This window comes from Rhinopithecus bieti, unplaced genomic scaffold (genome assembly GCF_001698545.2).
Source record: "Rhinopithecus bieti isolate Rb0 unplaced genomic scaffold, ASM169854v2 scaffold_41274, whole genome shotgun sequence".
Taxonomy (NCBI): Eukaryota; Metazoa; Chordata; class Mammalia; order Primates; family Cercopithecidae; genus Rhinopithecus; species Rhinopithecus bieti.
Genome location: NW_016816882.1, coordinates 164,948 through 190,331, shown reverse-complemented (window position 1 = coordinate 190,331; position 25,384 = coordinate 164,948). Strand labels below are relative to the sequence as shown.

General features: G+C 36.8%; 1 protein-coding gene across 10 annotated transcripts in view; it reads right to left on the bottom strand.

Annotated features, from left to right (window-relative positions):
• Positions 1-25,384, bottom strand: part of PKP4 (plakophilin 4) — a 236,480-nt gene that overhangs the window by 147,333 nt on the left and 63,763 nt on the right. For 9 of the 10 annotated variants that reach the window (XM_017855440.1, XM_017855445.1, XM_017855447.1 and 6 more), the window contains one exon: positions 14,788-14,924. In XM_017855440.1, the coding sequence (XP_017710929.1) occupies positions 14,788-14,919 (132 nt within the window). In that variant the 5' untranslated portion in view covers positions 14,920-14,924. Of the gene's footprint in view, positions 1-14,569; positions 14,667-14,787; positions 14,925-25,384 lie in introns of all 10 variants that reach the window. The other variant, XM_017855448.1, reaches the window with a different exon arrangement.

Below are 25,384 nucleotides of genomic sequence, written 5' to 3'. Positions count from 1 at the left end.
TAAAGTCCTTTGTAGGAGTCTGGATTTGAATCCAGGTCTGTTTGATATCAATGCCCGCATTCTTCTTACTATATCAAGATGCTTTTAAAAACTCTACTAACTTCTTCAGAAGAGTACAGTGAAAACACTGGAAGAGTTTACTGATGAGTCAGAATTATTCAATTATCACACTAAGTAATAGTAAACGTAACACTTACAAATATTCTTTGTGGTATAATATCCCAGGACATACTGAAGCCCCTGGGGTCCATGCACCTCTTCTAGAGGGTCCTGGGGGCTGGCTGGTGGTGGGAATGCCCTGGTTGATCAGCCTATCCAGTAGCACCCTCCAGAGTGCTCAGCTGAAGGAAATGGGAGAGAGCTCAGTTTTCCTTGTTGGTAGACTCCTCTGACTGGCTCTCAGTAGCCATTTGACATTTATTTTTCTGAGCGGTCAGGGGGCTAGTGCTTCCAGCTTGCCAATACTAGTCTGCTATGGGAATCAAAACTCACTGTACTGGTTGACATGGTAAAACCTTATTTAGCGCTTACTTTGGACAGTCGAAATGCTAACTAAAACAGTCACAGAATAGCAAGATGTTGTGCTTTGCAATATTTTGTGGCCAATCTACTCTATTGTGCATTTCCAGTCAGCCTGGATAAAGGACTATGAAGCTGGGACATATTTTTTTTTAACACGCAAGAACTGTATTGGAAATGTCTCCATATTTTTTGCATAGTGCTAGTCATAAAATAAGACAGTCCTAATTACTACATTTACCTTCTTCTGTGTAGGAATATATCACAAGGAACATTTAGAGGATACCGACGTGAGCTCTGCCAGTTCAAATAAATCTGTCAGTGACTACAGTTGGCTTTGGATTGCATCCAGGTTACGGAAGGCAAGAATAGATTAGGGGTATGTGCCATCAGAGCAGGGACAAAATCTTGACTTTGTAAAAGCCCCAGTATTTCTTCAGACTTAGACATGACTTACTAGAGCTACATTTTCAATGAAATATTGCTGGAAGCATTTAAAAGCTGGAAAATACAATCTTGTCAGTAGAGATGCTCCCCCAATTCTCCAAAAGATGTGTGACATCATTTCAAAATACAGTCAGTCTGCTGTCACCAGTATGTTGGATTAGAGGGGGCAAAGTCTGCCCAAGTAGAAGCAGCCCAAGTTTGGTGTGGTCCTATAGTCAAGATTCAGGGACCACCACTTCACTTTAGAAACAAAAAAGATTCACATTGGAACAAAACTGTTTTGACTATTAATTTGGTGCAGAATTGACTTAATAGAAAAGAAAAAAGTATTGGGTGTAAATTATAGCATACATGTCTTGAGAAAACTTTTTTCTGAGACAGAGTCTTGCTTGGTCATCCAGGCTGGAGTACAGAAGTGCGATCCTAACTCATTGCAGCCTTGAACTCCTTGGCGCAAGCTATTCTGCCTCAGCCTTCCAAGTGGCTGGAACTACAGGCACTTAGTGATTTGGAGTAGGTGGGACTACAGGGATGTGTCACCACGCCCAGCTAAATATATATATGTATATATAGTCTCAAACTCCTGGCTTCAAGAGATCCTGTTGCCTCAGCCTCCCAAAGTATTGAGATTACAGGTATGAGCCACTGGGCCTAGCTGAGGAAACTTCTGGGTTTTCCCTTGGACAGCTCCTCCCAACCAGTATACTGTCTTGAGAGGAGGGGCTTTTACTTCTTCCCTCACCTCTCCTAGATAATATGAATGTGAATTTGATATTCATTAGCATATTTGTGTTTAGTTTCATGAAAACCAACATTTTTAACAAACATGTACTCAACAAGTACTGAACACGAACTAGCACCACAGTCCATTCTAATCTCTGAAATATAGTGGAAAACATGTTTGGACTTTATATACTGAGTGGGACAGTCCAGAAAATGGAGGCCAGGCACGGTGGCTCACATATGTAATCCCAGCACTTTAGGAGGCTGAGGTGGGAACATCACTTAAGGTTAGGAGTTCGAGACCAGCCTGGCAACAGGTGAAACCCTGTCTCTACTAAAAACACAAAACTTAGCTGGGCATGGCGGTAGGCGCCTGTAATCTCAGCTACTCAGAAGGCTGAGGCAGAAGAATTACTTGAACCCAGGAGGCGGAGGTTGCAGTGAGCCAAGATCATGCCACTGTGCTCTAGCCTGGGTGACAGAGTGAGACTCCGTCTAAAAAAAAAAAAGGGAAAGAAAAGAAAATGGGGTATTTTACATACTTGTGTGTAATTTCCGTCTCTTAGTTAACATACTTTGTGGAATTCCCTCGAGGCAACAGGTAAAGATACATGTGAATGATCTCTTAATGAGATTCCTGAATATATTCTGTAAAGCTATCTGGAAAGAGTTGGATTTGCAGGATTATTTTAGGATGACACAACCCATATCTCCATGAGTCCAGACAGATACTGATCTTTTCCATCAGCTTCTGAGACATCTTGACCGCATAAGGCTGAGGCACATGACTGAACTTCTGCCTCACCCTTTGGCTAGAATCCTTACTGTGGGGCCAAGTCTTAGCCTGAGCCTTCCATCTATGAGCATTCCTCAGTCTGGATCCATGTCCCTCATAAGTGGCCCCAGGCTAGAACATGTGTTTCCACTACCGTTCTACATATCATCTCAAGGATAACAACTGGAGAATGTTTACTGAACATTTATTCTTAGCAGGATTGGAACCATTACCCTCATTTTACAAATAAGGACACAGGAGGCTCCACTCAAAGTAACCTGCTCGAAGTCACACAACTTAGCAGGTATGCACGTGGGAGTTCTTGCTTTTAACTCCCGTTCTACGATATCCTTCTGGATCTGTGGTCATACTAAACATTCCATTTATTTTTTAGGCAAGAGAATCCAGTTTCTCAACCATAATTCATTTGACAAGTTTTCCACATCTTGCAACCTATAAAAACTTACTTGTTTTCTTTCTGTCAACCTTAGCCTATGGTAACCTTTTATTATTATTATTTTGTGATAATAAAATGCCATTTTAATATCTTTTATTCTAAATTACCATTTTATTTTGTAGCTTTAGAATTTTATGAAATACTCTATGCTTTTCATAAGCAATATGCAAAATACAGGGGGAAACTTATCCAAAGACATCTATTCAACATTTAGGAGTATCTCCTTCTATTTTATTAGTGAGTGCATATGTGTTTGGATACACACATGAATGTGTATTTCTATAGCAAAACTGGATCATTCTATAACCGTTTTTAAGACCTCTACTACAGATCATTACTTTCAAAATGGTTGTGCCACTGTACTCGCACCAATACCACATGAAATTGCCCTGCCCACATCAGTACACCCACACTATTTTATCTTTAATTTTTGTTGTGGCCAGTGTGAAAAGCAGATACATTCTCAGTACATTAATGTCTATTTCTGTGATTACTAGTGAGGTAGACCATTATTTCACATGCATATTAGTTATTAATGTTTCTTTTCACAATTGTTAGTTGATGGCAAGTACTCCCTTTTCATTAGGTGGTCACGGTTTTGCCTTACTGATTTGTAAGTAAGGCAAATCAGTACTGATTTATTCCGCACAGACTGCATTCATTTATTCACTCATTTGATAAGTACCTGCCAAACCCCTGTTGTTTACTTCCTCCTTTGCTTAGGACACAATTCTTATCCTGTGTAGCCAAAAACACCTTTGAGAATTGCCTTACAAGACTTTTTCAAGTGAGTACATATTTTAACATAACATAACATAAATATCAATACTGATATTTTAAGCACAATTAAAACAGTTCTCATGGGTCCAAGAAAGATGATAACATGTATAGGAATCTGATCTCAGCTTAAAATCAGGGTTTTCTTTGCAAATTCAATAAGCCAACAACCTATGACATAAGTTATTACACAAAGTCTATCAATCTGAACTACTTGAAAGAAAACATGGCTTACGGATCGTGAGAAGCAGGAAAGCAGAGGACTTCAAAATGTAATTGACTAGTACCCAATAACCCTTGACTCTTGGTTTGGAACCTTAACTAAGAGAAGATCCACTAGTAATTACATACTATGAATTTCTAATTTTTGAGTCTTAAATTTAATTCCTCCCTAAAGGGAACAAATCCTTAATTATCAAAAGGGTAAACAGGGGAAAAGAGTGAACACATTTCATGAATCCTTGAATGTCTGAGAATATCTTTTTAATCTTTCACATATTAAAGACAACTGAGCTGGGTATAAATTCTTGGATTACAAGCACTTTCTCTCAAAACTCTATACACATTGCTCTAATCTTCTCTGGAATTTAGTGTTTCACTGAAGCCTGATTTTATCTTTTGTAGATAAACCATTTCTTTTATCTGAATTGCAAAGGTTTTTCTTCCTTCTCTTTGTAAATACGACATTTTATAAAAGTAATTTCGAGACTGGTCTTTGGTGCCTGGAATACGATGATTGCTTTAAATCTACACACTCAGAGCTTTATTTTCTGCTCATAAAAATTGTTTTTAAATTATACTTAAGTACTGCTTCTCTTCTAACTACTCTAAAATCCTTCTCAAGAAAACCCACAATGTTTTCATTAGATCTACTTTCTATGGCCTCCATGTCTAGCAGAATTTATTACAACATTTTCATTCTTTTCTTCCATATTCCAGGATAAGGTCTCACATGCTTGTCACCATCAGTGTTCAGTTTTCCTCTGTATGCATTCTTCTCATTAATGACTCCACTGCAGATTTTAATTGTTTAGTATGCAAATCTGGCATAAAACTGCCCGGATATGGATCTCATATTCCCTATTTATTAATTATATAACTTTGAGCAAGTTACTTAACTTTTCTGAGCTTAGTTTCCCAATCTGTAAATAGTGGTAATAATGATACTGACCTGTATAATCAGGGTTTTTAATTACAAGCACCAGAAAACACTCTGGGTAATTCAAGGATGAAAATATTTACTGAAAGGATATTGTACAGTTCAAGACTATATATTGCTCCACTAGTTGAAAAAGGTAGGTAAACACATAGAACTAAGAAATTGAGATGAGATGTTCAGTGGCCAAAATAACCTGAAAGACTTTTTACTACATTAACTCCAAAATTTGTGATAAGGAACATAGAAGATCTTCCACTTATAGAATTAAGTACAATGTCTGGTACATAGTAAGTATTCAATAAATGTTAGCTATTACTCTCCTATTGGATTTCTATTCCATAGAGATCACCGATTCTTATATCTTACTCACAATTATAATTTTTCTAGATTTGTCATTTGTTTCCTGTTGTGGCAGCAGCAGCAGCAGCAGCAGTAGTAATAGTGGTAGTGGTGGTGATAGTAGTAGTAGTAGTAGTAGTAAGTAGAACACAGACAGCAATCTAGCTGCATCAAAAAGCAGCAGGCCCAGTAAAGCAATGAAGGGTCTTTGTTCGCACAATGGCAGACCTGCCAGAGATGATCCATTCTTTGCATTTCTGATCTACTGGTTTTAAACTAAGAAGAGCACTCTCCAACTCTGACAAGGTTTTCAGTGGGAAACTGAAGTTTTACCCAGGGTTAATAAGTTTGCTTTCTTAAAAAAATTGTTCAACTAGATAAATTATTTCACATCAATAAAACAGATTTGCCCAATGTGTAGTGCAGATCAAATGAGCTAAGTGCAACAGCATTCTGTTCAGTACCCATAAATACACAAATATTTTTCACAGTTGTACCTACAGACCTTCAAATCTTCTACTCAATCAGCTTAGAATGTCAACAGCAGCAATCACTAAGATATATTTTTTCACATAATAGTTTAATATGAATTTGCTTTTCATTATTCTTTGCTAACTGAAATAAAATCAAAATCTTGCTGTTAAGAGCTTACATTATAGAAAAATAATATTACTTATCTTATTAAGGAACAAATGAGAAAGTAGAACAATGGGAAAACTCCAGTAAGCATCGTCCCTTCCAACAGTCCTAGACTTAAACCAAGGAATATGTAAGGCAGCTAAGCTTATGAATGAAAACGGTGTTACTTGACTCTTCAGTTGGGCATAAAGGGCTTACTTTAAAATAATTAATAGAAGTATTTTCAAAAGAAGAGAAATCATGGCTTATGTCGACTTTGTGATGGAAAGGTATTTCTAAAGGAATATCAGAATACAGAAATACTACATATGAATGAAATAGTAAGAGTTATTAATTCTGCCAGAATAGTTTATTAGAAGGCCATAGGTAGTGGTTAAGACCTTAATCTTGGTTTAGACTCTAAGAATGATTTGGGGAAATTTTTAAAATGAGATATATGCCTATTAGGGTAGATGATAACTCACAATAAACACTTCACTGATGTCACACTGCTTTATAGGAGTTTTCATAAGAAAAAGACTATAAGTTAAAATACTAAACAGTTTAAATTGAAATGCTTTGAACTCCAATTTTTAAAGGAAAATTAAATTTTCTTTCAAGAGCCACACAGATTGAAATTCTAAGTATACTTTTAATTTATGGTAGCTATTTTCGTATTTGAGATATAACTATATAGAATATAATTGCATAGTATGTTATTTGTCTTTAAGTTTCAATAATGTGTTATTTCAATTTGCTTGCAGACTGTTTCTACTTTGTGTAACTCCTACATTATTAAGGTTTGGGTACATAAAAACTCTTAAGATTCTATAAGCTAAAACATAGATTTGTCTTTGAACTACTTGAAAAGAACTTTACATTTTAAATGATCTTTCTTAGGAATGCCTGAAATAAAATAACCATAACCCAAATTACTTTGCTGAGGTACAAGCAGATCTGATCACTTTGGGAACAATACATTCGTAAAATATAAACAGATGGAGTAAGACCATATGGACACATTTTTGCAAAGTAACAAAAATGGCAATTTAGAAATTGGGAGCCCTTAAACATGAAGATAGGCACTAGACAGGCTATGTTTTGCAAAAGCTATGGAATAACTTTAGGGTTATACCTGAAGGGAAAATATGTTTCTGAAATATTTTCTCTCCAGAAGTGATTCTAAAGAGAAAAATGATCATGCAAAGCAGAGAATTCAATGCTGAATAATCCTCTCATCCATTTAATCTCACCAACTCAGCAGTCACTCATTTCAAATTTAACAGCATAAAGTTTGCGTGTACAGGGGGAAATTATTCCATATATTCATAATTTAACTCTGAAAAGAAACTGTAAACTGGATTATTCAACTGAAAAGGAAATTACAATTTTAAACATGCAGTCACGGTTGGCTTTAAGTGTTAACAAAGGAAAAATATTCTATCACTTTCAATGTAAACGAAACAATGCTAATTCAATGGTAAAATTAAGTAAAATATTCCATTATTTTCAAATGTAATGGTAATTCAGTGGTAAAATTAAAGCTAAAATGCGTAAGTTAACAAACTTACCTAAAATTGACATAATACATATAGATAGCCTGTTTAAAAGGGGGCAAAAGTACAAACATTCTTGTCTGTTATGGATCAATTAATGAATATTTATAATGTGTCAATTACTCTATATTGAAGTATAAATATGGTTTGTGCCTCTGCATTATTCTGAGAGTAGAAACTATATGAAATAGATCATCTTTATATGTCTGCTTATCCCCCCAACCCATTCCTTGACAAAGTACTTTGCTCAGAGTAGTCTTTGAACAAACAATTCTTAATTAATTAAAAGCAAGCTTAATCTAAGTATGGAGGCACTGTAAACATGTTTACATTTGTAGTTCATTAACTGATAAATATTTTGGGCACCTACTATGTTTTCCATGTTTGCATGTGTGATCCAGTTATGTGTGAACAGTCACAGGGAGTCTGTTCAAATGCATAGAATTTAATAGTCTTCCAAACAAACCCTTCAGTGTCAATACAACCTAAAATGATGCTTCCAATGAAATCAAAGGGAACAAATACTAAGTTATTCTGAATATATAACTGAAGACATATAAGACTGGAAGCTTTGCTAGCAGGTCCATCTGATCATTCATCAGACTACTGGAAAATGTAGACAGGTAGCCAAATGCATATGCTTGTTGTTAGCTACCTCTTGGCAGTCTAATTTTTTAAGGTTGAGAAGGACACCTTCTTTGGCAAGCGGGGAGTACTCAAATACTGAATAAACCTGTTGGCCATACTCTGTAGTATTCTTTAATCACAGGGATGCTTGAGGTGGAGGACACCCTGTATCGTCAACAAAATGAAGGGAAATGTTAAATTCTGACCATGGTACATGCAACTTAAGAGGACTGATCTCCTGAGAGCCATTTTAGAGTTCGGAATTCTTGAATACAAGTCAAACAGCGCCACAAGAGCTTTGCCATTTGTCCTCATTTTGAACCTCATTTCTACAATATTATGGATATAAAGCTGTAAAATTTGATGATCCCACAAAAACCACTGAGATCCAATCTTACCTTGGGTTAGATGCTGCAGTTCAGGCACTGGAAACTTCACTATAGGTTATACACAGTAACAACAACTGCCAGGATAAGTTAGTTACCAATTGGAAAAATAACTAAGTTGCCAATGGGAAAAGTTAGAAGTTTCAGGCATTGTACTTACACAGCACAGGGCTTCTAGTTAAGTGACAAACTATGCTTGTTTACAGCTGAAATAAAAATTCTCTCTTCTGCATGTGGCTGAGGTGTGTCAAAGAGGACTATTTCATTGTAAATAAGCAAAACGGCCAAACAAAAGGAAGTTACAAAGGCAGGTGTGTAACAGTTGAGTTGTTTCAGTTCCAGAGGAATAAAGTAAATAATTGTACTGGAATTTGTTCACTTCTGGGCATTTTGCCATACAGGAAGGGTGTGTAATTACTGAAGCTAAGATATCTATGTAAAAATGAAGTAACATCAATAGGACACAGCTGGGCTTCAGATTTTCTTATTTTATCTTCAAAAAATTAAGGATCTCTGGCTCTCATTTCACTCTTTGATATTTAAATATTGCTTAAGTTAATATGGACATACTGAAGATAGAATGGTTATTTTCAAAAAAGCCAGAAAATATCTTGAAAGTGGTATTCTCTTTAAGAGCCACACAAATGAGGAACATTGCAATTTTCACTCATCAAAGATAACAAAAGAAGCACACACAGTATCTAATTTGAGACCTCACCAGAGTAAAAAAATGCATATAAAATTAGCATATTTTACCAAATCTATTCTTTGCTTACCAGTTCATACTATCTGGATTGGCTTCAACCTTAAATCTAGATTCTAAGCTTCGGAAATCATTAACCAAAAATATAGGAATGTGGTTTGTGGGCCAGGCACGGTGGCTCATGCCTGTAATCCCAGCACTTTGGGAGGCCAAGGTGGGCAGATCACCTGAGGTCAGGAGTTTGAGATTAGCCTGGCCAACATGGAGATACGTCTCTACCAAAAATACAAAAATTAACTGAGTGTGGTGGCATACACCTGTAATCTCAGATACTCATGGGAGGCTGAGGCAGAAGAATTGCTTGAACCCAAGAGGAGGAGGTTGCAGTGAGCCAAGACTGCACCACTGCACTCCAGCCTGGTTGACAGAGCGAGAGTCTGTCTCAAAAAAAAAAAAAAAAAAAGAGAAGAAGTGGCTAAAGAGCCTGAAAATATGGCCAAGTTCAAATAGAGATCTAAATTATTCAAGCAAATTTATGACAGAAGATGAAAGACTCTAATGAGTATTACATGTACAATTCTACAAAACCAGAAATCAACTTGTAGTATAGAACTGTGAAAGACATTTGCAAATCCTAGCCATGATTGGCCATATTGTCTTTTTTAAAGAGTGTTTCTAAAACCAAGAGATCATATCGGAACCTTTATAAAACTACAATGTATTCTACCAATTGATAATAATACCCTGCACATGGTGCTTGGCTCACTGCTTCCTTGTGCCTGTGAGTGAGCATTCTGACACATCTAAGTAAGTCGCAGAGGGCAGCAGCAAGGCTCTCGATGAGCAGCGAATGGCTTATCAAATTCCAATTCCTCTGCATCCAAGGGTGTGCTGTGCATTTCAGTGACAAATCAATCAGTTTAATCTAAAGTTTTCACAGGAAGAGGCAGGATCCTTTGAGGGCACTACATTTTTCTTTCTTTCTTTTTTTGGAGACAGGTTCTCGCTCTGTCACCCAAGCTGGAGTGCAGTGGCATGATCACAGCTTACTGCAGCCTTGACCTCCCAGACTCAAGCGATTCTCCTGAGTAGCTGGGACCATGGGCGCACACCACCACTCCTGGCCAATTTTTTGTATTTTTTGTAGAGACAGGGTTTTTGTCATGTTGCCTGGGCTGGTCTTGAACTCCTGAGCTCAAGCCATCTGCCCACCTCAGCCTCCCAAAGTGCTAGGATTACAGACAGGAACCACCATGCCCAGCGCTGTATTTCTTTATCTAGTTATTACATGTAAGAGATTATGCTAGGCACTAACCAGCATCAAGTTTGTCAGATATTTTTGAAAACTATTAGGAGATTCCTCCTTCCTACATCTGTATTCATCATGGACTCCTGGATTCTTACTAGGAGTTGAGTTGAGCAGTAGAACCTGCTAAAGGATGATCCTAATTACAGCCAACTGGTGGCTGAAGTTCTGACATTTCCTGTAATTTCAGAATCATGTCCAGGAATCACATCACCTTGTTATTCCTGTGGATTGACTTTTTATTTCTCTTAAAGCATATTTCTTAACATTTCTTTAGTAGTTACCCCACCCGACATACATAACACTGGTGGATAGTTTGTGACATCACCAAGATAACCACATCCTTTTATTCCCTAAACTTAACTTTCAACTAAATTGGACAGATGGGAGATGAAAGTTATGACACTTATATCATTATTTGACCATAGATACAAAATAAAATTTTATTTTGCACTATGAAGAGATAGGATTTAAATCCTGTATCAATATGGATATAGTGCAATTCAAATTGTCTTAAGAAGAATGTTCAGCTGAGTGACAAGTTTTCTAGGTGCTGTGAGACTCTCTTGCTCACAATATTTCTGTGAATGTGGTTATAGGTTTTGTTATCTTAATAAAACCGCAAATTGGTGACAAAGTAATCGACAGTAAGTATTATCTATTCATTCCCTGCTCAAACAACCATTTATTGCAGGTCTAATATATCCATGGTGTTGGGAGAGAAGCAACCTGTAACACAGGTATAAAACAATGCATAAAACATGGCTCTATCCTTAGGTAGCTGATTATATAAATTCAAAAAAGCATACTATTAAGAGTCATGACAGTGGCATAAAGTGCTAAAAGAGATCAGGAGAGAGATTTGACTTCAGGCTGGGTATGTTTCATGAAAGAGGCAGTGTTTGAACAGAAGTAGCAAGGATTCTTTCTGTCAAGGAGCGAGGATTTTTCTGTACCTTCGTGGGTACACATCCACATGACTGACATCACTATGAGAGGTTATCACTTCTCAAAAGACATTGTAAATTCTAACATTATGCCAAAGAACAAGGAACAGCTAGCTTCTGGCACTGGAGGATTCTACGGAAAGCACAGCCCAGTGAAGAAAGAGTTCGTTGTTTTATGACACTGAATGTCCAATTTCAGATATTTAATAGACTAATGGTTTGTTAACAAGACTGCTATTGGTTGCTTGCCATTTCCCTTCCTACCAATTACCATGAATTGCCCAAGGGGAGTATGTGTGAGGTATTTTACTGGCTTAGATGTACTTTACTGAAGAACCCAGACTTTTCCTCTCAAAATTCAGGTGAATTTTATAAGATACTTAACCAAGTGCCTTGACATTATGTTTGGGGTTGCAATAAATTAGCATGTTCATAAAATTTATTTTTATATGCTCTTTCTCATAACATATACATAAAACTATATGTTTATGTATAGTTTTGTGAGATCAATATGAAGTTTTAAAGTTTAGTGTCTCCATAAGTAAACTACTGTCACAGCATAAACATTGCTCAATATTCAAAGTTTGTCTTCTGCTATCAATGTCCAAAAAAAGGGCTCACTGAATCTTTAGTATGGTTACAAGTAGAATCACTAGCTCCTCCTAAGAGGAGCCTTTTCTTATGCAGAAATGATAATGACAATTGTAATGTTAGCCCTTACTAAGTGTCAGGTACTGTTGTAAGCATTTTACCTACGTTAATTTAAGGTCCTCACTATTATTATCTGCATCTTATAAATAAGCAAACTGGGAAAGGAAAGGTTAAGAAATTTTTCCAAGATCACATGGTCAGCAGAGAAAACAGAATGGAAACCCAGTCCATGTATCCAGTTGCACTGCTAGGGTCCCTTCCTTTCGTGACCTAAGGAAACACCATTCCTAAGACACGGCTGCCACTAAACAAGGACTGTTATTTGAGATCACGGAGTGGATACCATTATGGCATGGCAGTGAGACTTTTTAAAAAAATAATAATTATGGGCCAGGTACAGTGGCTCATACTTACAATCCTCACACTTTAGAGAGGCTGAGGCCGGAGGATTACACGAGGCCAAGAGTTAAAGACCAGTCTGGGCAAGATAGTGAGACCCCGTCTCCACAAAAAAAAATTAAAAACTAAAAATTAGCCAGGCATGGTAGTACATGCCTGTAGTCCTAGCTACTAGGGAGGCTGAGGTGGAAGGATTGCTTGAGCCCAGGAGTTTGAAGCTGCAGTGAGCTAAGAAGGTGACACTGTACTCCATCCTGGGCAACAGAGCAAGACCCCATCTCTAAAAAGTAATAATAATTATGCATTCCATCTAAGAATATTGCTCTTTTGGATATAAAATATGACCAACATTTATTGTAACTGCATGTAACAGTGGGCTAAGAGTGTCACACTCTGACCAGTAAATTTTAAAATCAAACATATAAGGTGAATGGTAATTAGTTTTCTTACTTGGATCTAACTTTTCTGTGCTCTATCCCATTGGGTAGATGATAGGAAGTGACATATTTCAGGAGTGTCTTAAGAAATTTTTACTCCAACTATATTTTGCCTAGTGCCACAAAAATTGCAGGGGAGCTATTTAAAACCAGGAGAGTACCTTGGAAAAAGACACAGATGTGGTATCCTGGGTTAAACAATTGAAATGCTAAGTACTTAAACATTTTAAAAGAAATTATGTATGAAACTGCAAATATATATTAATGAACTCCAATTTCTCACAACAGGAATAGAACCAAAGACTAGAGTATAGCATCCCACTAACTAACTAATTACATATAATAATTGTTTTAATGAATAGGATAAATACATTTTTGGCTGCCTTGAGAAGCTAGAACTCTTCTTAGCATTTCCCACAAAATACTTATTCAGAACACTATTTACTGCCAGAAGATAAAATTTTGAAGTCATTTGAGGCCATCAAGGAATTCTAGTGTCAAAATCTTAACAAGTTTCCTTATTTTCTTACATATAGGGTATATGGTCTCAAGGTACAAACAGAACGTTCCCATTGCTATGTTTACTGCACGCAGCTAATAGTTTTAAGTCATTTCTAAACATTCTGATAAATTTACCACATTTCACCAAAACACAGTATATACTAAGAGCCCCAAATAAATCTGAGGCTTCTCATCCTTAACAGCTCTGTGGGTCAAATCTTGACAACTATGAAGGGCTATCGAAGAGTCCTTTTTTCTCCCCTAAGGATAATAGAAGCTTAGACATTCTATAGTTTGGTGGAAGATGAAAATTGTACTGACTATATCTTTTACCTTTTCAAACTCTTTGTGGAAAGTTTAAAAACTTCAAATTTCATTGAGGAATAAAAAAATTATTTTGACATCTTGTTACTAGAATAAACTGAAATAACTTTTCTTGAAAACATAGTTCTAACGTCAGACATGTGTCACGGTTATAGAGCAATCTTTCATGCCACATTCCAAGTTACAGCAAATAGTACAACAATAAGGTAATAAATGTTTCCTCAATCTTCGTCATCATTAGTCATCTGAGTTACTGATACTGACTTTTAAAGGAATATCCCAGCAAATAAAACATTACCTATCTTGAGAAAAAAAATCCAGTGGCTTAATTATAATATTTTTTTTAAAAAAACTTAATCTTAGATTATTTCAACAAAATAACCCTCACAGGGGACATATAATGTTTTTTGGAGAGAAGAAGCAGGAAAAAAACAAAAAACAAAAAACTATCCCTGGAGCTTTAAATTTACATTTACCTTATTAAGCTTTTAAATCTTAAGAAATTAAACTTGCAGAATTCTAATTTCTCTAAGCACAACAGATAAGACCTAATATAGAAGGTTACTTGAGTTTGAAGGATAAAGAGTATTAATGCCTTAAAAAAATCAACATAAACATGACATTGAAGCAAACTGGCACAGTTCGACAAGTTTTAGAACATTAGCTCACAAAATGAATATACTTAAATTTAGACAAACACACAAATATAGCCTTTATCCAAAAATCACAGAGACAACCCTATATACTACCTATGTTAAAATGTTCAAAATACCTAACGCTATTACAGGCCTCAGGTTGCCAGAGTCCTGATAGAAAAGTCAGTACTGAGAACTATGCTTTACACAGCTTTGCGTGCATGCACACACTCTGCAATGTGGGAGAGACAGAGACACCGATCACCATCGAGATTGTCCTTACTTGCAGACGCACAAGTATCCTGCATGTTCCGATTCTGACTGGCACCTGGAGCAGCTCTACATGCCAGTCATCCCAATGTACTCAGGGATGTAAACACCTTATAATTAGAAAACGTGAAGGCGTCAAGGACGTTAGACAAATTTAAAACATATCCAAAGATTAATTTTTTAAAGGCATTAAAGAAATAACTCATTGCAAATTTCAATACGAGTATGTACCTGTTCCTTCACGGATGCTAGAATAGTGGTGGCTGTGGTCTCGGGTTCCATGCCTGGGCCAGTGGAGGCAGCTTCCTGGCGGGTCTGTGGTTGCCCCTCCTCCACCAATGAGGCCTGCTCAGGAGCTGGCATTCCTCCTGCAATCAAGCAGGCAAAGGGTTAACACTTTCTTCTGGGCTCCCTTGCAGGAACCGAGGATTTACAGATGGTTCCTAGCAACTACAGTAGACTATAGTCTACACACCATGATCAAAAGCTTGTTAAATTGCTAAATTTTCTAAATGGTAACCAGTAAGTAAATATGACTAACTTATCAAGAAACTAAATAATAAACATTCTAGATTGCTATAGGCGTCTGTTTTCAAAGTAACATGCACACAAAAAGACATCTACAAATGTTAACTGACATGAGAAGAATGTTTTACCAATCGCAGAAGAGGTTTTTGCAATAGAAAAGAAAAAAAGAGTTCAAAACCTAAAGAAGCCTTAAAAATAAACGTCTGCTTATTTTAAAGAAATATAATATATTAATAACTAGCAACAAGTTCATCCTTGGTGGAGTCTTACAGCTAGCTTGGTTTCTTTAGAAGAATCTGATTATTCAAAGATAACAATGACTAGGAATGCGGTGTTGAAAAGAAAATCTATTTTTTAGGCCCATAGCTTATGACAGAAGAATAGGTTCTTGGCAGGAGATAGAGTGCCTTTCCTAAGACAACACCTAGTGAGAGCAGTGTGTTTGTCAAGAGACATACTGACCTAATACGGACTTTCTACAATTTTGGAAAATAGGGGGAAACGATGGTTAGCGTAAAGTGTTATTAAAATTTTAATAACTCATTTACATGTCAGTCTCTGTGTCTTCTTGTGAGTACAGTCTTTATCATACCATGAAACTAGTCAAGCGTCTGGGATATTAAATGGTATTCAATTAATGTTCACTAAAATAAATGAATACATGAATGAAGGATGATATATTTTCATTGTCTCATTCCAGTCATTAGGTAAATTCCGCCAAGTCCTAAGATGTCCGAGAGACCCTATCTGTTTAGATGTGTCACACTGTATATTCAAATACGGACATCTGAGGCTATAAACATTTTCCTCAACATTCTTCAGTTTTCTCTTGCAAATTACTCTACTATTATATATTTCAATTTAATCAATTAACTTCCACAGTCTTCAATTCTATAGTTGATCTGGGACTTGTTTCCCCATTCCCTCAAATTTCAGTATCAGTCTTCTGTTTCCAAAATAATAATCCGTAAGTAAAAGGGGAAATTACATACCCTTTGAGCTCCCATCTTCTTCCCTACTCTCCTGGCTTCCACGTTAGTGGAGAGGGTCTAAGTTTCAGGTTTCTGCTGGTGGTTGTTTTATTCTTGTCATATTAATAGGCATAAATGGACAGTGGATCTGATTAGTTTATCTGTGCATTTCCCCTGACACCAGCCTCATGAGTTCTCATCCCTGCTCTATCTAGCAAGTGAATTCTCAATCTCCCATTTTCACGGCGCATAAGGCCTAGATAGACTTTGAACTGCAAGCAGGATCTTCTCAAGTATGAATAGAAGGATCCTGAGACATGGAGATGAGTAGGATCAAAACCTAAGTGCCCTGGGTGGGGTGGGGCTGGGGGGGTTCTACCTCACTACCTCACCGATAAAAATGGCTAGTTCTTTATACAATGTAATAATTTTATGGCAATCTATATTTTTTAGCGTATGTGGAATGTTTATTGAGATGTAAAACAAAATATTATCAACTGAATAAAATTTTCTCTATCAAGTGCTCATTAAAGAGAAGATATAAGCTCTATAAAGGAAAAAAATGCTACACAAAGATCCTAGATTAGCATTTAAGGCAAGTAAAGATATAAAAGTATTCTAGCCATTGAAAAATTACACACCTTAAAATAAGCAGATGGTTGCAGAGAACAAAAATGTTACTATGCAACAGTGAAACAAATAATGCCAAGAACCAAAAATTTTAAATGTCAAGAGTATAATATCATGAAACAACCACTGTGTAAGAAGAAAAAGAAAAGGAAAAATTCAGTGAACAAAGAGAATTTGAGAAAAGGAGAAACAGAAATGTAATTGGGGAAGTAATTATTTACTAACATAGAAGGAGTCTTACTGTTACAAAGACCTAGAATTATATTATGGTATTACATCACTGTGAGGATATCATACTTAATTTCACAATATTTATCTTGCTGACCCTGCTTCCCAGGACCAATGAGCCCAGAGGAGCATTTTCTGAGTACCACTCTCCCAGGGACACTGACCATTAGGGGGCTCATCACCTAGCTGATGCAGCAACATAGAATCAAGGCAAAGTACAGCAAGATGTAAATGAAAAGTAGTAATGCTAAAGTCAAGAGGAGGAGGGTCAGAGACTGTATAAAAGAAAGTAATATAATGCTGAGAATCTTGGCAGGAGAGGAGATTTTCATAGACATGGATGATATCTATTCTGATTCCTCAAAGGTTAGGTCACATCACAGGCAGCCATGAACAGTCACCAGATGAGGAGCAAAGCCAATGGTACCTGTCATTACTAAGCGTGAGACACTTCCCTACCCCTTATCTCTGGGGCAGTCTCAATATGCCACAACCAACATGGGGCAGGGGAGCAATCACTGTGCTGACAAGTTATAAACCTATGAATGTTTCCTATCCATTTTCTTGTAGTTTTCATAATTGTAAGATCATTTAATGACCTGTAAAGTATCAAGCTAAGACTAGAGTCACAGAATAATATTATTGCTCCATCCCACTAGCAAAAAAAAAAAAAAAAAAAAAAAAGGACTTATATTGTAAAGAGACTGTGAGAAATTAGGCCTCACACTTCCCTCAGTGACCTCAATTTGCCTGATTTGAGTGATCACATTCAGGAGAACTGGGAAAACTTACAGATAGGTTGCTGAATCATTTTTGAGGGTACAGAGAATGAAGGCATGCCAGAAAACTGGAAGGAGGAAAATGCCATGGCTGTTTTTGGAAAAAGGGAAGGTAGACTCTTCACATTACAAACTACAGAGCTAGACACACATCTTGGGTGAGATTCTTTAAAGGATTTTATCCAAGAGGTGATTTGTGAGAAATAAAATGGGGCACCAAAGAAAAGTCATGTTAAGCTGGTCTAATATCTGTCTGTGGCAGTGTAACCATGCAGTGTTGCCCAAACTCTAGTGGGGCATACATGATATTAGAAGTCCCCCGTGACATTGTCATTAACATAGAAATGGGGCTGGAATAAGGGCAACTGCTGACTTCAACAATCTGTAAACAGCTGAATGAAATACATCAATCTATAGAGGTTTCTAATGTAATGCCAGAGTTCTGACCTTGACCCAACCCCACCAAATGTTTTAACCATGATATCAATACAAGTCATACACAAGTTCTTCAATGATGATGAAGAATATTGAATTTACCAGATGGAGATAAAATTAAAATACAAAAAATATACTGCTACACTGCAGTAATGAGCTGCCTCTGATGAGATTTAAAACAACAGGAATAAATACAAGGTCCTGTATTTAGGTTAGCTCAGCAGCATATTGGGAAATAAATGTAGGCATTTCGGGTTCAAGAGCAAAATGAGTGAATCATAAGTGAAACAAGACTGCCCAAACCTAAGGTGATCTTATGCTGTGTTGATATAAGTCATTAGGATGATAGGAAGGGCATAAGTGAGCTTACAACTTTCCTTCAGGCTCCTTGGGACATAACTACTTCCAGATAAGGGCAGCACATTAACAGGAATGGACACAGTGTACCCATTCAAGAGATGATGAGTGGGATGTTAAAGGGATCCAGTCATTTATTTCCAGGCAAGGGGACAGGGAGGATGTGAATGACACAGCTCCTGCTCTTTATGAGCTCAAAGCTCACTGGGAGACATGAGAGTGGTAGTTAATGGAACAAGAAGAGAAAATTTGACGTGAAGAAGAGAAATCCAGCATTGACAAGCAGATGCCTATAAGCCTCTGAAGGCGGCTTTTTAGATTACAATCCCAAGAGCCAGACTAAAAATGAATGGTTTTGTAACAAATGTGTATTAACCTATATTATTACTATCTTTATACTTGGAATCAAAATTAAAGGTTGGAACAATAACGGAGGGCTTTCCTTTTGGAGCTAATAGTCAAATGCTTAAAATTTCAAGAACCGATTGCCTCTGAAGGTGGCACACTCCCATGATTAGAGATCTTTAATCAGAGTCTGGATGATGATTGCAGGAGGGATAGCGTAGAAGGGATGCTGCACTGTTTGTGGCAGAAACAGGAAACTCTAAACCTTGAGGCCCACACTGAGATTAAACAAGTTCTGGATTCTAAACAGATGTGAATGTTCCTCAGGAGTTTTCAGAATGTTGTCTACTGTGTCACACTGTCTCTGTATCAGCCATCAGAAAGCCAGGACCTAGGCTTTTCCTAAGGGAATGGTGGATGCTATTGGCAACTGTAGCATTAACTGGTTTTCTCTTTGGCTATACAAAGCTCAGAGATGAATCTGACCAGCTCTTACACGTGTGGGTATGCATATCTGTGTTCTCATTTTATCCTAGCCTTTACTTAATAAATGTTTTCTTTGCCCAGGTCTCTTTTTTGAATCATACCATTAGACTGAATTCTTTTGAGGCTTCTAAGAAGCCTCCTCTGGGTTCATTGGTCCTGGGAAGCAGAGTCAGCAAGATAAATATTGTGAATTAAGTATGATATCCTCACAGTTTTAGAGGAGGGTTGACTATGAACAGCTGTACATTTTCATCATAATCTTTATTGAACACAAAGAGGTTCATATGTGAAACTGGCAGTATAATTGTGTGTATACGCATGCATGTATCTTAATCTTATATTCAACTATCAGTGATTAACAGGCAGTTTTTCTGCTCAAGGCTGCAGACCACATATACTCTAGTATGACTACTGAAGGCTTTCTTGGCATATTATAGATGTAATATATAGGTGTAACCTATTATTCAATATGTATAATCTCTTTTACCACAGCTGATAATAGTCCACAAAATCATCTGTCTTAAATCTTCCAGAGATGGAAAATCAACTAAATACTGGATTTTTCTCTACTTAATTCCCTTCTACTCGCCTTACTAATAATTTTGGTGAAAGCATACCAAGTACACTTTATTTCATCTTTTTAGTAAAATAAGTTGGACTCCAGTTATTTTTCTCTTTCTCGATTTAGGTGTCCGGAGTACAACATATAGTTGTCATTATGAACACTCAAAAAATGTTGATGAGAAACACAATTTCAAAACTGATATGACAAAATAATGATGCCTAAGAAAAATTAATAAAAAATAAAGGTTAAAGAAAGTGTGAATATTTAAATTTGATTCAAAAAATAAAGATACTAACGTCAAATAAAAGTGTGGAAAATAGGCATTAGATGAACAAAATATTTTAACAGTAATAAGTAAAAAAATTGCTAAGAGTATCATCATATAGCAAAGATAAGTTTCTCTTTGTTTTACTTATAATGAAACTGGAACAGATATTGCAGAAGAATGAAGTACTAGGAAATTAAGAATTTGCCTGAAAAGTTAAACATCTTCAGGAGCATATGGCATCGAGTCTAGAATTCTAAAAGGAGTATCAGATAAACTTTTTGCAGTTATATTTTTAAAATATCCTGGAAATAGAAATATATCCAAAAGCTGCAACTCTTCAGGAGGATTAGAGGTAGCTGCATACTAACCTTCTAATCGGGCAGTTCATAAAAAAATTCAAATGTCTTGGCAAGAATTTGCTTAGAAAAGAGCTCTATGCCAAACAGCATAGTAGTTCAAGAGAATAATCTATGCATAGTAGTTAAATGTTTTTGATTATGAATTTATTTTTCACTAGAAATATCACTGCAAGGTAATCTGGTAAAAAAAATTAAGCAAAAGGTTGTATAAAGAGGAGAAAATCTAGATGACCAATAATGAAGTTCTCAACCTTATTAGTAATTAGAAAAATGAACATTAATACTGCAACGAGTAGTCAATACACAAACACCACAATGGCAAAACAGTATCAAATTCTGGTGAGGATGTGGAACAATGGTAACTATCCCATGCTACTGATGACAGTGTAAAGGGCAACGACTCCTTGGAATCTATTTTGGCATTATCTAGTGCAGCTGATGACATGTACATTCTGTAGCCCTGTAATTCCATTCCTGATTAAGTAGAGACACTCTTGTACATGGGCACCTGGAGAGTTATAGAAATATGTTCACGGCAGCACTCTTTGTGAAAGCGATAGGCTGCTAACAACTCAAGTGACCATTAACAGTAGAATGGATAAATACAATGTAATATATTCATTCAATGTATTTCATCTATAGCAATAAATCAATGAACCAAAGCTCTATAAAACAAGGATGACTGTCAACCATAATACTGAATAAAAGAAGCAAGGTGCAAAAGAACACAAACAGTGGGATTCCATTTATGTAAAATTCTACAACAGGCAAAATAAAACTATGCTTACTAAGAATGCATGCATAGGTAGCAAGGAAATGACCATCACCAAAGTCAGAGGAGTGGCTACCTCCGTGGAGAGAGGGGGCTGTGATCTCAGAGGGGCACATGAAGAACTTCTAAAGCACCGGCGTGACATGGGTGGCAGTTACACAGATGTGCTTGCTTTTCAGTATTTTTTCATTGTATGCATATTTTATGTATTTTCATAGTTTTCTCATAAAATGGAAAAAGAATAATATAGTGGAATAAACACGATATAGTATTAAATGAAGTTTATAAATCAAACAATTTAGAATAGTTCAATGATGATAAATAGAATAGTATTTAGTAACTTAAATACTAAAGATTATCCACTTTCAATAGAATTAAACTACTTCTTGTTTTAAAACTAGACTAAATATAATTTTATGATGCATAAATGCCTAGAAGGAATCCACTTCAATAATAAGTGGTTTAAGTTACAAAATATAATGCCCTCAGCCCTGTATAACATTCAATAACAATTTTTGACAATAAAACACACGGTTAACATATAACACCAGAGTCAACACTGTTGGCATCCTGGGCTGCTCACACTGTCTTTTATGAATGGTGCTCCTCTGGCCTTACGCAGCATTGACTTGGCCTCTATAACACAAGGAAAGCACTGCAAAATGGTTAATGAAAACTGGAAATTCTATCTTGATAAACATGAATTACATGTGGGCATTTTCAACCTTTCCCCAAAATATCTTACTTCTTATAGAGAGGAAAAAAGGAAAAAAGGAAAATCTTTTTTGAAAAGTACTACAGGTTCATTTTTGTTTTCTTTTTGAGGATTCAGGATCCTTTATAGCACCATAGATGCTAGGAGGAGAAGAAATGAAAATCATGACAAATTCAGAGCTATACCTGGAATGTTAAAGAGTATACCAAGATAGGATGGAGGTAATCAATAGAGTAAGAATGTAATTAAAACTCTGATAGGGGAAACTGGATCAAGAGGCAAGATGAGCACAAATTTCAACTTTTCTCCAACTCACAACTCCATGAAATAATAGAAAAGGCATTTTCTCATTCTTAAGATAAGAAAATTAGCCTGGAGATTTTAAAAATGTCATCAGTGTGCCAAAATGTCAGAAAGATAACTGCTATGGACCTTTGGTAAGGCAACGAGAGGAAACCATAACACAAAGAGGCAAAGGCTGGCTTTAGAGGGTGGAACATTGGGTGAGAGAGCTCAAGGCTCAGAGTCTGGTAGATCCCAGACTTGAGGCTCAGGCCTGGGGCCAACGTCAGGATAATCAAGGGGAGAGAGAGAGCAGCTAAATGGTCAGCACCTACCCTGCAAGTGCCCAAGCATTTTGTCACTGGCAGAGAAGAGATTGAGACAGAGCAGGCCTCAGATACTGATACCCAGGAGGGACCAAATTCCCCAAACAGAAGAAAGTAAAGTAGAACAGGTAGAACTAATATCCTAGTGTTAAAACTAAGAATTGTATGTAGGAAAGAGAAGCAGCCAGAAACCTTGAAGAAAACGTTACAGGATAAAAAAGAAGTCTTAATCATGAGATGAATAGCAAAATGAATTTTTTAAAACAGAGTATTTCATAAGAGTGACCTAAATAAATCTCTCAGAAACAACAACAACAAAAAAGAGTGAGAGATTTTACAAAAAGATAAAAGAACAGTTTGGTGACTAGAGTTCAGATGCAGGAATGACATCTGTTTACTCCAAGATCTTGGAAAAGAGAAAAAAGAAGAAATACTACAAGAAGTAAGAAATGAAAATTCCCAGAGCTGAAAACAAATCACTTAAAATGAGACAATAAGTGAATAAAATGAACGAAACAAGCTACACCTGGACCAAGCCAGTGACATTTCTAGGTTCCAAGGATAAAGCAAAAGTTATGTATGTTACTATAGAGAAAAAAGAAATAAAATCAAATTAGCATCACACATCTTCTCAATTACAGATTTATCAATAGCTTCCAAGTACTGACCAAAAATTATGATTCAAATATGAAGGCAAAATAAAGAGTATTTTAGGACATACCAGGACTCAGAGAATTTGTTTCAACAAAACGAAGTTCTGTAACCAAAATCACCCAACCATAATGCTGAATAAAAGGAAATTCTGCAGCAAAATAATAAATATGACAAAGGAAGGTTTAAGGACACAAAAAAACAGTGCAAAGCAAATGATTTAGGAAAACTGAAGATTAAACCTACATACCTTCTGTGTAGTATCAACATGAGAGGAATGAGGAGCTGATAAAAGGGAAATGATACTAGTGTTTTTATTTATCTCGGGGGAAGAAATATGTAGACAGTAACTCCAGGTGACTGCAATTTTGCGGCTCTCAAAATTGCAGGAGGAGGGAGCATCTACTGCCCCACCCCTGCAATCTGGGGCCAGCCAGGTGACTTGCTTTGATCACAGAATGTGGCAGAGGTGATCTTGTGCAACATCTGAGTCTAAATCTTAAGAGGACTAACAGCTTCTTTTGAAACCCTGAGATCACTAAGCTGTGACAGAACTTGGGATTAAAAGACGCTATGTATACACAGCCCAGCAATCGCAGCCATTCCAGCCAAGACCTCAGAATATGTAAGACAGACCATCTTAGTCTTGCCCTGACCTAGTCACCAGCTGACTGCAGGCACCTGACTGAGCCTAGGCCAGACCAGAAGAACCTCCTTGCCAACTTAAAAACTCATTGTTGTTTGAGCCACTGAGATTTAGGATGGCTTGTTATACCCTGAATAAGTCAATACTACCTGAAATAACCATCAGCAGATGACAGGGATACAGAAAAAAGTTTTAAACTTATTTTTTCAGTATAATATTTGATGTACGAAATTATCTTATTTTGGTTTTTTTTTGAGAGAGGGTCTCGCTCTGTCACCCCAGCAGGAGTGCAGTGGTGGGATCTTAGCTCACCGCAGCCTTGACCTCCCAGGCTCAGGCAATCCTCTCAGCTCAGCTTCCTGAGGAGCTGGGACTACAGGGGCATGACATCACAGAGCTAATTTTCATATTTTTTTTGTAGAGTCAGGGTGTCACCATGTTGCCCAGGGTTGGTCTCAAACTCCCGGGCTCAACCTATCTACCTGCCTGGGCCTCTCAAAGTGCTGGGAGTACAGGCACATGCTACTACCCAGAATTATCTTATAACAATATTATTTATTTAATGTATTATTGATATACTTATGTATCAACCACATTATAAACCAGGTGTAAGAGTACAAAGATAAATAAGACCCTGAATTCCCATCCAACTTACAATCTAAAAGGCACAAGACAAATTAACAAACTACAATAAAATGCAGTGTGAGATAAATGAGGAAATAAGAGCTGAAACAGATGGCAGGGGCTCAAAAGAATTTCAACAGAAATGCATAAATGAAGACACTATTCTAGGTGGGGCAGAAGTACCCAGGTGGGAAAAAGCCCATCTATAATGTAGTAATTAATTTTATTCAGCTTTTTTTTTAAAATTTGCTTTAGGTTCAACAGATTTCTAAAAACCTCCCTAGACTGCTGTTTTATGTCATTTGTAATTAGGGTATGGTAAACCATATCAAATCTCAATCTGTTTAAATAAAAGATTTGTTTTCATCATTAGTTTTTCATATCAAATACTAGTGTTAACAAAGATTAAAGACTAATGAAATCACCAGCAGAGCACATATGGGGATTTAGAAATACGGCAATTTATATGTGAATTACTAGAGGCAGTAAAAACAAAGTAAAATTGTTTAAAGACTTGAATATTTAACAATATTTATAAGGTCATTAAAAATAAAGAAAAGTAGGCTGGGGGTGGTGGCTCACGCCTGTACTCTCAGCACTTTGGGAGGCTGAGGTGGGCAGATCATGAGGTCAGAAGTTTGAGACCAGCCTGGCCAACATGGTGAAATCCCGTCTCTCCTAAAAACACAAAAACTTAGCCAGGCGTGGTGGCAAGTGCCTGTAATCCCCCAGCTGCTCGGGAGGCTGAGGCAGGAGAATCGCTTCAACCCAGAAGGTGGAGGTTGTGGTGAGCCAAGACTGCATCACTGCACTCCAGCCTGGGCAACAAGAGAGGAACTCCGTTTCATAAAAAAAAAAAAA